At 38.5% G+C, this 16,043-nt stretch overlaps 1 protein-coding gene across 1 annotated transcript; it reads right to left on the bottom strand.

The window, feature by feature from the left end:
- Positions 1–187: 187 nt before the first annotated feature.
- On the bottom strand, positions 188–12,610 carry LOC107047468 (tyrosine 3-monooxygenase). The gene is made up of 6 exons (XM_015270243.1): positions 12,140–12,610; positions 4,381–4,492; positions 3,660–3,773; positions 3,514–3,570; positions 2,246–3,065; positions 188–1,822 (listed from the first exon to the last, which is right to left on the bottom strand). Exons 1-6 carry the CDS (start codon positions 12,206–12,208, stop codon positions 1,297–1,299), a joined length of 1,698 nt encoding a protein of 565 aa, XP_015125729.1. The 5' UTR covers positions 12,209–12,610; the 3' UTR covers positions 188–1,296.
- Between the last annotated feature and the right edge of the window lie 3,433 nt (positions 12,611–16,043).

The following is a 16,043-nucleotide window of genomic DNA, read 5'->3' on the forward strand; positions in this document are numbered from 1 at the left end:
TGATAAACCGTTCTTCTTCAGTTTTACCCAAGAGACCGCGCGAGTTTTGACTCACGCGCAAAACTCTTGCCAAATGGTGCATCAATGTAATTTCCCATATTTTCTCAGTTTCTTCCCAGTTTCGTATTCATCTTCCTGATTCTATTGGTCATTCAAAGACGATAGGGTCAAAATAAAAAGATCGCACTTCAGCATATATCATTTTATTCGTGTACTTTACAATATAATACAAACAAAAAATATTCATGGGATACAACGATCTAAAAGGATTAAGTAATTGCATTGTGCAATGCGTCCTGAAACGCGGGTGAATACACAGTTAATTCTTTCAACATTTTTAAAGGGTTTTGGTGCACAGACAGGAGGTGCAATTCTAAAGGCATTAAAACACTTATTTTTCCGTCTCATCGACATTTTCTGTCCATAAAATACTCAGAAAATGAATTACCCGGCGTTTCCCTCTTTTAAAAAAAATACATAATCAATTAAATTAGAATACTTTCCATCGTTTCACGTGTAAACGCCAACAAATATAAAAACCGGAACCAAATCGTTGAATCCTAAAACACATTCATACCGACGCGATTGAGAGATCTACTTGTAATAGAACGTAAAACGCTGTCTTAAACATATCATCGAAATAATAATAATAATATCATAAAACCCGCGTTGAATGTTTAATTTAAGAGTTAGTTCGTTACAGCGGGCCAATTAGCAATCTAGGGGATCACACATAACGTTAGAATCGGAGATGACGGCCGAAGGGAACTTCAAGCTGCCTCTTCCGTATTTTTTTAATGAGAGAGAGGGATTAGACGAATAAAATAATAATACAATAATAATAATAGTCCGCCTCGTTTGATCGTCCAAGAGTCACGCATCACACTGTTGCCTAGCAGTTCATCCAAACCGGACTCTCGATTCTCTTTCCATTCCGTTTGGAGACAAAAAGGAAAGGTTTGCTTTCGGGGAGTGACGAGCAAGATACAACGCCGAGTCTTCACTTCGCCAAAAAAAAAAACTTATGACTCAGCGATAAATCTCACACTCAATCCATAAAATCGGATTGCGTAGTCCTGTGGTTTGGACGAATGCAAAACTAGTGATGGTGATGATGGAGACAATAATTGAGACTGAGAATCATGAATGACGACTTTATACAGGGTAAAATGACAACGACGAATGATGATGATGATGACGCTGATAAACACGACGGAGAAGATAATGTGAATCCTTAAATAACAGTGTGGATCACATGTCGGAGGGGTAAAAGTTATTTGGATTAGAGCGATTAATTTACGCTCGTGCCTTGATCTTGTTCATGGCATTCGTCAGGTGCGTCATCTCGAGATTGAGCTGGGACACAAGACCCTCGAGCCTCTCCACTGTGTCGAGAACCTCGACTCTCTGGGTGTGTGGGTTGTACCTGACCTCGAAGGGTCTGCTCATTGTTGACACCCAACGACGGAATTTGTCCTTAGCATCCTCGAAACTCTCAGCGACGTAGTAGATGGGCTGGTAGTCTTGGTCTTGGTACGGTTGAATTGCAGTGGTGCATGGATCGAAGGATCGGTGCTCGCATTTGTCGCTCAGAGAGTGAAGGAGTTCACCGTAGGCTGAGAGGAGACCGGCTCCGTAGGCCTTGACTTCTGTGCCCTCCTTGCAGAGACCAAATTCAACGGTGAACCAGTAGATGGTCGAGAGCTTTTCAATCTCCTCGTCTGATGCGCCGAGGGAGGCTAGACCGATCTCCTGGGAGAACTGAGCGAAGCTGGGATCGGCAAGCAGTGGCATATGTCCCAGAAGTTCGTGAATGCAATCACTGTAACAGGAGAAAATGAACGTGTAATACTTCTCGGGTTTTTCAACCCTGCATTGTTATCCTTCTCGCTATTACCGATTCTATTTTCGTATATTTTTGTATAGAGTGAAGACAATATCTGCACAAAGTGCGAAACCGTTGTCAATGAAATTATCCACGTCACCGTGTCGTTAAAAGCCAATTAGAGTTTCCATTACAAGCTTCAGAGCGGCAAGCTTGATTCCATTAAAATCTCTTTCCCATCCACCCACCAACACCAACTACCCGATTGACTCTACGTCTGTCGTCAAAACGCAGTGTATCGATTGCCAGCCTATCCGAAAACTTATACCACGTACCCTGCGGTCCCTAAAGCCCCCCCAAACTTCGTATCCCGCATGAATTTTCAACTTCCCCACGATCTAATGACATAAAAACACTTACGGCTCTGGTGTGTGGTAAGGGCTGTTGATGTGTCTGACATACTGGGTGCTTTGGAATATTCTGAATGCCAAGCTCGAGAGGAAGTCCCTGGCCGTCAGCAGACCAGCAGCTGGACGAAGGGTGAATCCAGTGTTTCTCTTCAAGAACTCACTGACCTCCTGGAGCTGAGGAATGCGGTGGGCTTCGAAGATCTTCTCCTCGCGCAGCTTCTTGAAGACTCTCTGGTACTCGATGCAAGCGTGCTTTGGCACAAGATCGACAACAGTATTGAAAACACGCAACCAAGTCTCGTTCTCGGTCTCAGTGTATGGAATGCAGGGAATTGGATCACCGTATTTATACGCAAATGCAATTTCAGCGATGACCTTTCTGCGTGCACGATACTCCTTGTCAGCAAAACCAGGATGATTCATGTCAAGATCAGGCTCGTACTTTGTCATTAGATGATTGCAGTTGTCAAGTTCAGACGCATGACGCGGAAACCACGGGTCCTTGATACTGACAGAATTGTCAGCTAGCAAAGAAACGTCACCAAGCGCCGAGCTCTGTCTCAAATTTCTGATCAATTGAAGGAGACACTGACGTGTCATGTCAACTTTAATAAGTACATCGAATTGCGTGCCCTCTTTGCGTGATGGTCGTGATTCAAGATGTGTCACAGTGCCCTTGAAATTTTCAACAGTTTTCAATATACGCGCGAGAGAACCAATTCCGTCGCGCAAACGCAGCATAAGGGCTGCTTTTTGAACTGTTGATTCACCCTCCGGGCTCTCGGAAATTGTCTTGGCGAGCACCACTTCCTCCTCGGTGAGTCCATAATCTAGGGAAAGTGAAATGAAAAAAGTGTTGAGAATGCATTGCGAGGGTCGTGAGTGAGAAAATAAATCGATTTAGAGTCCATTTGCTCAAATCACAATAAAGGAAAGCCAATAAAGTTCCTGGAGCACGGGAGGACGAGGCGTGGGTGTTCTCAGAGTGCAAAATAGAAATATCTAGTTATATTCCAGGGTGGAACACTTGAGGGAGGTAACAAAAAGCCATCTTAACGTTTACTTCTGAAAATGCACAAAGGTCATTTTCTCCCTTTCCATGGCTCTAACCCGCCGCGACAATGGGGGCTGTTTCACCCTCCATTTACTCCCCTTCACCCAGTTACCCTCGGACACTTAAGGACTTTCCTTGACATTTTTTTTCAGCAACTCAATCCCACTGAGGACTTTTACAGTTTTTCATTCCATTCATGAATCCAAGTTGACATTCGATCTTACCATCGTCAATGTTGGGTTTTCCCTCGCCGTCGGAGGATGAAGCTTCAGCTTTGGCTTCTAAAAATGACCACGACAACATTTAACAATCATGCACATTCCGGAAATTAAAATCAAAGAAGCAACTGGAAATTGAGAGAACAATTTACCTCCTTCTTTGGCGACGAATCTGAGTGAATCTCCCTGTTCGTCATCGCTGGATGACACGTATGGCTCCTCATGATTCTGAGTCTCTTGAGCGCAAGTTGGATCAGTGCTTGAGTCTAACCAAAATAATAGAACATAAACATAAAACGTGCCGCATGCAAACAACATTGAAATCATTTTTTTAATCTTTCAAGTGCTCTAGGTTTTTCTTGATTATGACACTTAGGGATATAAAAGTACTTCGTTCAAGCAACATTTTTCAAGCAAAATTTTAGTTTGATCGAAAATCTTGCCATCCCCATACTTTTTTGGATTTTTTACTGTTGAATATATTTTTTCGGGCATTTCCCCAATGAATATTGGGAACAATATTTTATTTCGAGCAGCGAGTGGACGAACTGCCTTTTTCGTTTACAAGTAAACGAAAAGACTTTTCGTAGACACGGAAACGAAAAGGCACTTTTCGGAACGAGGTGAACATAGCAGTAGTGCCAAAAAGTATTTTTGAGAACTAACACCTCCAAAAATGATTTCTATACTGATGGGAGTATTTATCCTCAATAATGCACGTCAATAAGTATTCCCCAGAGATCGAAACATTGGAATTGAGTCTTGGTAATATTTTCTCCTAATTTCATCAGCCAAAAATGGCAAGTTAACATCAAGAAAAACATAAGCATCAAAAATCATCTAAAAAATATTCTGAATGATATCGGCACCCACCATTGGCTCTATGACGGGCTTCCTCAAGCACGCTCGCCTTCGTTTGCTTCACCACAAGCGTCTCGAAGCGTGCATCGTCCACAAGGGACCTGCGACGTGCCGGATAGCCGTTCTGAAATTAATCAAAGTGAATCCAAAGTTAGACGAGTCAATTCACCCAACGTTCTCAAGCAGAAAATGTTCCCCCGTTGATCCTTCAGGCTCTTCCGGATCATTCTCGCAGGAGGAAATTACCGCGGAAATTGAGCCCAAGGACCTCTGACCACCTGTGGGTCTCAAACCCACGCGATTTCAACAATTAATTGGCTCGTGCCAACTTCACAGGTGGCTATTTCTCGCGCAGAAGTTTGAGAAGAAAAAAATCTCTAGTCACTTTATTGTATCGGTGAGTCGCGTGTGCCGAGAGAGTCCGCTGGCCAAAGTGGGCCAAGTACTTTTGCCGGCGGATAGACGAGCGATGAGTGTGCAGTTGCATCAGCCAGTCGATTATTCCCAGGTATGGGATGCGTATTAACCGGAATGCATGTTTTGCTTTGATGAAAAAACCTTGATCAAGTGCCCGACTGTCGCACGCCATTGACCTCGTCAGTCATGTCATTGTCCAAATCAATTTAATCATTGCATTAATTGATTAATTCTTCATTAAAAATTTTGAAATTTCAGGGGATCGTTTACATTCCCTGAGTGATGGACATTTTTTTGTTTCAAATTTTGGGAGAAATTGTCGAATTAGCGTGATTGGTTTTCCACAAAAGTTTAAATAATATTCATCATTAGCAAGAACAAGTTGTCGCGTTTTATAATTCTGAAAACTTGTGGTAAGTCTCTCGTAAAGGCATGTCTCCGTCCTCTCAGCTCAAGTAACGGGAAAAAACTCAATAAAAAATATCATAAAAAACGTGAGGAATTGCATGCTTAATAGACTGTTATGATGATTTATGGTAAATAAATAATATCTTTCCAATGATTGATTTCTCAATTTTCTATGGACTCCATTTTAAAGAGGAATTTTCACTTATTTGTTCAAGATTTTGGAAAGAATCATGAAGTTAGTATGATCGCGTAGCGAGAATGCAAATCATTCTGATTATTCGCGGGAATAAGTAGCGTCCATCTGTCTATAATTTACGAAACTCGCGATAAGTCTCTCGCAGAGATATGCGCTCCCCTCCTCTCAGTTTGAGTAATGAGAAAAAAAATCAAGAAAAAAATACTATAAGAACGGGAGGAATAATTGCGGCAATCAAATGCTAAACTATTACAATAATTTATTGAAAATTAATTTTTTAGTTTTTTCATCACATTATGTTCTTTTTTGGTATAAATTTGGCAAATAATTGTCAATTCAGCATAATCTCATGATATCACAAATTCAAAAGTTTGTGATTACTGTAAAAAACAAGTATTATCTCTAATAAACTAAACTTCAGAGAGAAGAATCATAAAAATGCCCATTTGGGAGGAATAGATGCAGTAATCAAAGCTACAAAAACTATTACAACTATTATAACAATCTGCTGAAAATTAATTCAGCACTGTCCAAACATTTGCTTACGTAACACTTAAAAGACCCCTATTATCTTCCTAATAAATTCACTATTCAGTATAATATCTGCTTTGATGGAATGCTCATTTTTTTTGTTTAAAATTTTGAAAATTCAGTATAATTACGTAATTGCAAAAATTCACAAGATTCTAATTATTGGCAAGATCAAGTATCTCTCTCTCTTTCTCACAGGTATGTCCCCCTCCTCTCAATTCAAGTAGAGATACAGAAAAACATCAGGGAAAAAAAATAATGAAAATACGGGAGGAATAAATGCAGCAATTAAATGCATCGCGATTAGCATAGTGTATCGGCGCGCGTACGGTTGAGAATTATCGTAGTGGATAAATGTGAAAGAAAAGGAGACGTGTCGAGCCTCCAACTTATAACGGTTGTATTCCCGTACAACACATTGAAGTGGCTAACGTTGACTCAGGGACTCACGCAGCCAGCCGCAGCCAATATTCTCTACTTTACAATCACTTCGTTCTCATATTTATAACATATTCATAATTATCATGTCGACAAGGACGATTGATTTCTCAATCCATGATTATCCATCCGATATTATTCCTTGTTGACGGCATCCCCTAGCCCCCCTTCCGCTTCGTGTATTTATTTTTCATTAAGACATCATGATTTTTAATTGAACGCTTGTGGCATCAGTGCGGGGCTTACACCTGATTTCACTGCCTTCGGAAAATACGAACAAGGTCTCGGTTTTTCCACTTGGCACTAAGTCGTCGCGTGATTACCTGTATTTATTTTATTCTATCGTTCACCGGATTCTTTACTCATTGTGGAGAACTTGCGTGATTTTTTAAAACCTTTCAATCTCAAATTTTGGCATTAACGATATCCAAGTACTTTATACTTTTGTAGCGGAACATTAGAGCTTCCATTTGAGCCTCATTTGATCCTAAGTTTCCGGACATTGTACAATGTTTTTATTATTTAAACTTTACAAGTCTGAATTTGAATTTTGATATTGAACCGTTAGAAAATATTTTTTAAAACTGATAAAAAATTATAAAGTCTACTTTTGCAGAAAAATTAACGAAATAATTTAAAGAATCAACCAATTTTCCATCGTAAAAATCATTTGTCCGGAATTATAACAAATTTATTCATATTTATAATTTTAACGAAAACAGATTTTGTGCCTAAAAAAATAAGGTTTCCGAAAGTTCGAACAATTTTAATTATTTATTAATAATCAATGAATGTTTAAAAAAATAATAATTCTGTGCAAAATGGAATTTGAATGACGTTGAATATTTATGATTTTTTCCAATTTTTTTCACGCGATTTAATTGACAAATTTGAATGTGAAAAATGATTGAATCTGTAGCGTAGTCTGTACCAAACTGTAAAACATACTTGGATGTCCTTAAATGGTTATGTTTTCAATTTAAGGTGGCTAACGTTGGCGGGAAATGACCATTTAGGGGGCTTTCGTCACGAAATATTGGAGGTATTGTTCGTTAATTAATCATTGATTGTCTAAAAATGGAGATTTCAAACACTTTGAGATCGCTAATGACGTCACAAGAGTGATCAAACGCTGGACCAATCGCAGATTGGCTCGAGCGAACCTAACCCAATCTTCACGTGCGTCTTATCCACTGGATGACGGCAACTCCCCTCTTTCCCCACACCAACTTTACTCGCGACCAACGGAATGCTATCCAGTATTACACTGTTAGAGATTTCTTGAAATTTCAGTCACAGCGTCATCTGAATTTTCGATGTTGTGAAGTTGAATTCAATTTCGAATGAAAGCGTTCACTAAATTTCTCCTTTATCTTGAAAATTCAAGATAATTCGAGTTTTCATGTTAAACAATCATTGATTTGTCAACGAACGCTTGAATTTTCAAACTCGTCGTGAAAATTGAACATCACATACAATTCAGTTTTCAATCGATTGAGAATTCAGAAAAGTTATTGCCTGAATTTTCAAAATTTTCAAGGGTTCTCATTTCCGTATGAATCTGAAAATCGAGAATTACTTGAATATTCAAGAAATTAACTGATTCGTCAGTGAAGACATAAGCTTTTTCATTTCAAATTTCAAGAGTAATCTTCTAACAGTGTACAGTCGGGTACTAATGTTCATGAACAAAACACATAGGATGCAAGTGCAGGCTGTTCACGAACTTAAGTCCACGACTGTACTTATACCACTTTATGACGTCAAGACCGAAATAATAGGTTGCAGAAACGTCTTATTTCCAATGATTTATTATAAAATATCTAGGTAATACCTCTACACAATTCTTTTCTTTGAAAAATAGCTCTTTGAAAAATTGAATCGGCTTTCTACCGCAAAATTAGACCCTTTCCCTCCCTGAAAGAACGATATGATCCGAAACTAATGACCTTCAAATATTTTTCTCACATCAATAACGGTGAAGAGCCATTTCGAAGACTTTCAAACTTTTACCAACAGTTTTACTGCGTTAGCGTTTAACATGATTTATCGGGTATTTATGTGCTAGTTATTAATGCGTACCTATATAGATTGAATGGCTTGAATAATCGCCGTTGTAGTAATTTGTCTCGACAAGTCGGTGTGACATAATCGACCAGATTACTCAGTAGGTTATGGGAAACATCATCGTCTAGCGTTTATCAATGGTATGAAAGTGCGAGTTATGCGCGTGACTTTCTCCGGGCGTTACTGGACTCCGAACAATTCTCTTTTTTTCGTCAATAACGAGCAGGTGATTCAATGCCGTTGAACTCCGATCCTGAATGGGATGATGAAATATTTTGAGAATATTTCATTTCAACTGTCATCGCCCTTCCGACCAGTAAATTATTATTTTTGTAGAGGAAAAAAGTTAGTCGTTTTCAGTGAGAATTTCGGAATTTTGGAACTCGGTCTTTCTTAATCTAGTGAGCTAAGTTAAATTGATATTCAATCTCTCCTGAATTTGATCCCTTTCGACTGTTCTTGATTTTGAGAACTTGACCTTTCTCAATTCAAGGACTTGCCGGTTCTCATTTCAAGACCTTCTTCCGCTTGAAATAAATAAGTTTTAATATTTAATTTTAGAGATCATTCTTCTAGAAATGGACGAGCAGTTTTCTAGTTTGAGGACAATGCGCATAAAACCTTGAATTTCGCCATTTCAGTGACTTTGTTCTGAACACTAGAAACTTTTTATCTTTGTATTATTAACATTAATTGATTTCGTTTTATGAATTCGGTATCAGTGGGGGAAGAATTGAGGATTCTTATAACAATAAAAATTGGAATGAAATTTTTCTGCAACGAAAACTATAATTACGACATATGATATGAATAGATATCCTAAACTTCAGTTGCGTAGGTCTTTGGGACCAAGGGCAGTCCACCCGGAAGAAAATAGACAAGGCCGAAAATTAATATTTGTTTACTATTGTCACAAACGAGATTTTTGGACTGACCTATATTTTTTTGTGTGGGAATTCCATAAGCAATGGCCAAAAAAATGTGATTTATCTATTATTTGATTTACTGAACTGAAAAAAATTGATTTATGCAGAATAAACATACTTGAGACAAGGAAATGGCTAAATTTCCCAAATAGGATCTTCATTTAGATTCTTGCCTCAAAATAATTTGATTGATTTGAATGAATGAATAAGTAGAAATTTAAGTAACAGCTTCATGTAAATTTTCAATTTTCAGTCATGAATTTAAGTTCAATTTAATGTCTAATCGTACATAGAATTTTTCATCTGGAAAATTTACTGAAATGGATTTGAATTTCCAAACTCTTCGTAAAAATGAAATATTAGTTAATGATACACTCAATGGATTGAGAATTCAGAGCAATAATTACCTGAATTTTCCCGATTTTCGATCATTTTCATTCAGTATTTCAGGAATTAACGGATTCTTCGATAATAGCATGAATTCAGTGATCGTGTAGGGAATTAAACTTTCAAGAATTTTTACCAAAATAAAAATTGCAATAATTTAGCTGAACGTTTTAATATTTTTGAAAAATTTTTAGTTAAAAATGTGAAAGTTTACTTGACTTATTCGATTTTTTATTAGAATTGTGGTAAAAAATATTGCCTATGCAATTTTCCATTTAAAAAAAATTCAATTAACGATTGCTTGTGAATTTTAAATGTTGTGAGTCCGAATCTGATTTTCACTAGATTTGAAAATTGAAATTTCATTGAATACTCAAGAAATCAGCTAATCCGTAAACAACAACAGATAAGAAAACATGTAACTTATTCTTTGCTCCAAACTCCCAGCATTTCAACTTGAAATTTCCAAACTAATTTTCTCCCAGTGATTTTGTTACAAATAAAATCAAATTTTTTGTCTCAGTATACTAAGCCCTCCGTCAATTTCCCAAATTTCATCAGGGCCCCGAGAATGTTCCCGGACTGCAGGCGCCGAAAAAAACATCAATAGAATTTGTATAACGCGGAGAAAGTCGAGACCGGTGAAGAGGTCCGCACTCTGATGCCCAAAATAACGCCCAGGCGTGTTTAACATCTTTCTCATTCTGCGGTAATCTGCATTCTCATTTTGAGCGAGGAAGGGTCACTTAAATTGATCGGGTTCAACCCCCGATGGAGCGATGCCACCCCCAGACGCCAATTAATTAGCCCTCAACATTCTTTTTGAATTCAAAAATTAATCCACCCCAGTCCCATTAATCCCGACGAAATTACCCTTCTCGGTGCCGATTAACTGTATCGGTTGTCGCGATAACTAGAGGCATCTCGAGAGCAAGTGGAATAGTCCGAGAGTGATCAGCCAACCCCGACAATTCACTCTAAAAATCTACCGATTCACGGTCAATGACTAAACCCCAGTTCAGGGACTCATTCTCACAGCAAAAACGAATGTTTGAATTTCACACATTTTTTGTAGACATTTTTCAGATACTAAAAAACGTCTGAATGAGACGGAAATTTGTCTGAATTTGAGACGAATAGGTGCCTAAACATTTCAATTCATGTTTGAAAATCAAACAAATTTTCATTTCATTCCGACGTTTTTTAGTGCCGGAAAAATGTTTACGACAGGTGTGTGAAGTTTAGACATTTGTTTTTGCTGTGCTTGCACTGTTAAAATTTTTCATTCGGACTTTCCGTGTCCAATCTCGGAAATTTTTATCATGTGAAATTTCAGGAGATCTTGTCGTTGAAAAGTAAAATATTCCATTAATTTTCTGTTCCAATGAATGCTTGACTTTTCAGTTCCATTATTCCGTGAAAATTCAGAAAAAAATAGAAAATTCATGTGATTTTGTTTGGGAATATTCATGTTTCATTGAAAATTCACTCAAGTTGTGAAATTTCCGTCTCACTTTCACTGAAAGCTCCCGAATTTCCTCGAATTCTACCTAAAACTTGCAACTCCATACCCATTTTTCCCCTAAATCTCATTCAATGTCGTTCTCATGAGAATTAGTACAATATTTTCCCTGCATTTTCGAAAAATCCCTAACAGTGTGCGCCCACTAAAAAATGTTACCACCCGCAAGTACAAAATTTCAGTATAATCATTAAAAAACCGGAATGATAAGTTTATTTATATCCGATTCCATGCGTTATCTGAGTATCAAAACAAAATAAACCGCAAACAGGTGGCCTTGACGATGGAACCGTCGATTCAGGACGATGGGCCAAGGATTCCCCACCCATTGGATTTCAGTGCCCCATAAATACCAAAATCGTTAATTCCCCCAGAATGAAAAATGTTAAATTCCACGATAAACGATATGAAGATGGCCCTATTCCAATTAACCGTCCACGGCAAGGTCGTTGTGCAACCATCTTGACAATTAAATCCCGTGAACTTTCTCCATTCGTCATTCGCTTCCCCCCAGCCTCTGTGTGTATTACCGCTGATCCCGAGGATAGTTAGTGAAGGATTTCACTCTCGATGAACAGTTTGTGTGCTACGTGACGAGGAAGCAACGTACACCGGAAAAAGAAAGATGAAAGAGGACAAGATCATGTGTGAAATTGTGTCGCCGCGTTATTCCATGCTTTCGGTTATATTTACTCTTTTTACATATTTTTCTGATGTAATTTTTTACGGATGTTACGAAAGATGGACCGGTAGTCACGTAGCCCGGAATGCCATCGATCATCGACTCGTATTTTACCCGTTTACTTGAACTTTCCACTGTCGCCAAGAAATTAAAAAACCAAAACCGCGGGAAAAAGGGGGAATGACAGGTCGACTCACCTCGATGCTGTACGATTTTTTGATAGCGAACATCTCGCGATTCTTCTGTGCCGCTGCGACAGCCATCATAATGTCCTCAATCGTGTTTCCTCGACAAGAATTATACTCCAAAGGATAAACAGCCTCCTCGAGACGCTTCCAAGTTCAACAAAAAGAGAGTGACTGACACACGCCGGAGCCTCACTGCCCTTGAATCTTCACAAATGTTGAACGTTGATTTAGATGTTAATCAGGACCGACGAAAACTTGGAGTTGATCCAAAAAAAAACTCGCGAATTCCTTCGACCACAAAAAATTAACTCCTCTGTCTGTCGTGCAATTGGAGCTTTAATTGTCACGTTGTTGAATTGTTTTCTCCTCCAAGATTGTTGTTCGAATATCACTCCAGAGATTTGATTAAAAAAAAACAATATCAAACGAAAATGTTATTTTTTATCTCACGGCTGATATTTCGTCTCCTGCTTTGGCGAAGCGAACGAGCGAATGCGACGTCGGGGCGGATTGCCGCTGCATATAAACGTTACCTCCCTTCACCGCCTCGCGCTTCGGGTCAGGGGTGCCCCCCCACTATTTTCCCCAGGCAAGGGGGAAAAAAAATTCCCCCCTGTAGATGATGACGAGAATGAGACAAATGCGGGTGGGAGGTTTGAAAATCGTTGAGGGCTTTCGGGTAGTCCACTATCATTCTTTGAACAACTTCAATACTTTCATTATTCTCATACACGGATTAATGGTACTACGAACATGTGATTTGTGCTGGAACCACGCGCTTACCTCCGTCTACGGTGTATCTGGCATTCTCATTGGTTGGGAATTTTTTTTCTCTTCTTCATCTCAATGAACGAGTGTCGGTGTGTGTATGTGTTTGCGTGCGCAGGCATGGACACGGGGAGATCCCGTGCGTTTAGAATTGTCGGATATCGTGGCGATTGCCTGAAACCAATAGCTGATTCATTGGGAGTGTGAGGAACGTTTACTTGTCAGTCAACGAACGGCTGTTGTTGGCTGTGGGTGATAACTGCGTGGGATATTCAGAACCCTTTGGCTTGTCCTCCGCGAACGGCGTCTTCGGGGGCCGGCGGTTTGCGTTGTTTGTGGAGTTTGTTTGATGGATATTCCGGGTGGATTGGGGTGGGGGTTGAGTCATGATTTAATGAGTGATTTTATTTACTCGCAGGATCAGGTGGAATTCATTAGGCTGGGATCCCAAGGAGATTTTTATTAGTTGAATTATTTATGATTCTGCTCATTTACATGGATTTTCATAGTGGATTGAATAATGGAATGCTGGCAGAATTCAAACGATACTGATTTTTTTTTGAGTTAATGAATACGTCTTGCGCGCTCAGGGTCTTGACAATTTAGTAGCGAAGCGGTAGAACGGTTCAAGTCGAAAATGGTTTTGCTCTCAGCTGAGTTTGCGAGGAATATCTCCGAATCTGAAGGAGATAACGATTTCTTCGTAATGACTTATTTGTAGCACTCACTTTGCTCTACAAAAAAGGTTGTGACAAAAAAATTGCTATCTCCCTCAGATTCCGAGATATTCACTAAAAATTGAGCCATAGTCAAGATCTACTTGAACGGTTTTAACGCTTTGCTACTGAATTGTAGTAGATATTCACAATAAACTTGTGATGAATTTCGTGTTGAGCACCGTAACATATGATCATTTAACAATTGCAAAACTACGGATAACAACGCAAGGGTTGAAGCAACTGATAATTTTAATTCAAAGTTGCCGTGCGACTTAGTATATTTCTAACCTAGGGAGGTAAAATAAAGGAGCCGTGCTCACGAGTGGAATTACGTTGTAAGTATGTTAGTAACGGTCCTTTATTTTACCTCCCGTAGTTAGAACTGTATTTTTCGCCCCGGCGTAGGCGCAAAGTCAGATTTCCCTCCCGCGAAGCGCCGGGATGAAAAATATTTATCTACCCATTTTCATGAACAACATTGAAAATAGAAATTTCTTAAAGTTTCTAGTAGTGTATGTACTAGAAATTGTGAACATGCTGAGGAAGCTCAAATTTTTGGCTTTACTTTGTCATTTTACATTGCCGAATTATTTTTACATGTTTCAACAAATCCGTTGATGAATCGAAGAAGTGCGAGGTATTGCAAGAAATAAGTACAATTTCGTCCAAATTATTTTATTCGTATATCCCAAACTCGTATGTTGAAAACAAAATGTGCAAAGGATTCGAATTTTTCTCATATAATTAGTCTATTTATTCCAGGAAGATCCGTAAAATGATTTGTTCGAAATTTGCAGATTTTCCCTGAACATGAACCAACGCACATCAGTTATTAAACCATGTATGCTAATTCCAGTCGTCATGGGCATTTTGTTTATAAGGAAAAATCTGGGAAATTCACATTGAGAAATCGTGGCGAAATAAAATCGAATGACGTGGTAAATTTCGACTCCGTAGTTTAGGTGATCATGAGGGATAGGCGGCGGTCAATAATGACATTGAGGGCAGTAGACGTCATGGGAAAGACCTAAAATTCTTTCCAGAATCTAAAGTGGGACAACTCAATTTGATCTCGTAGTTGTTTGTTTCTTAAATACAATTAAAATTTGAGGGACAAAACAGTCAATTTTCTTCATTTAGAATGACATTTCCTCCTCTATTCAATTATTAGGGTCATGACCTTTACTCCCGTTGAATATTCAAATAACAAAAACGAAGTTTTTCCATATCAATTATTTTCAACATTTTCAGTTGAACATCAGAGCTTCCATTTACACCTTATTTGGCCCTGGGTTGTCAAACATTTTACGATAAATTCATTATTGAGACTTTAAGGGCCTGAAATCGGTTCTCTATTTAAAACCGTTAGAAATCATTCTAACAATCTAAAAGAATTACAAATTCTACTTTTAGCAAAAAAGTCATAAAATAATTGAAAAATTTTAATTGCTGGTGTTTGGGAAATGTGCGCAAATAATTTATAAAAATTAGTCTTACCCCAACAATTTCATCAACTAAATTGTAACAAATGAAATAGATTTCATACCGGAAACAAATTTGAATGATGCTGATTATCTCCGAATTTTATCAATTTTTCCAACCAATTTTATTCAAAAATGTAATAATCAAACATCTTCCAAAATGTATTATTTGGCGCGAACAAAACAGCAGAAATTGAAAATGTTAATACCCGGTTACCCGATTTTATATGCCAGATATATACAGTTACCCGATTTTGTATGTAATAAAATAATTTCAGTTCTGTATTACGATTTCGCGTATCTGTCCCCCAAACATTCTAAAATTGTTTCATAATTTTCTAAAGCATAAAATCAATCTATTCATCATTTAAAAAATATTTTTGCCACCATTTACGGCATGATAAACAGTCACTTTCAACCATGAAATCTGCAATTTCATGAATTTTTCCCCTCTTGTGTAATCGATCGAAGATCAACGTGACTCGTGTAGGATATTGACACCAATTATTCGGGTCCTAAACGATCGCTTCCAAGTTGAATATGTAGTTGCCCGGAGGCAATAATGCCCCAGACGTCACACCTGATAACCCAACCTGGGAACCCCGGCGCCTGTAGCAGACGCTGGAATGCCACCGACGAGCCATCAAACTTCTCGCGAATCGCACGTCAGCCCCTTCGCCTCGCGGTTCACCTAGGAATTTCCACATTAAATCAAAAAAATTTCCACCATTTCCATGCAAAAGGAAAATAATCCTAATGATGAGGAAAAAAATTCCCTGAAGCGAAACATTGTAACACACGACATTTGGATATAATTGAACTAATTCATATGCACTAGTATGCGTGTAGACAAACCTGATCTTTACTTTCATGTACCAAGGCCAGCATCCCAGCCTTACGTTTACCCACAGACGTTGTGGCACTTGATCTACCGAGCGATTTGTC

The sequence above is a fragment of the Diachasma alloeum genome, unplaced genomic scaffold (genome assembly GCF_001412515.2).
Source record: "Diachasma alloeum isolate Michigan unplaced genomic scaffold, Dall2.0 Dall_scaffold_00183, whole genome shotgun sequence".
Lineage (NCBI taxonomy): Eukaryota > Metazoa > Arthropoda > Insecta > Hymenoptera > Braconidae > Diachasma > Diachasma alloeum.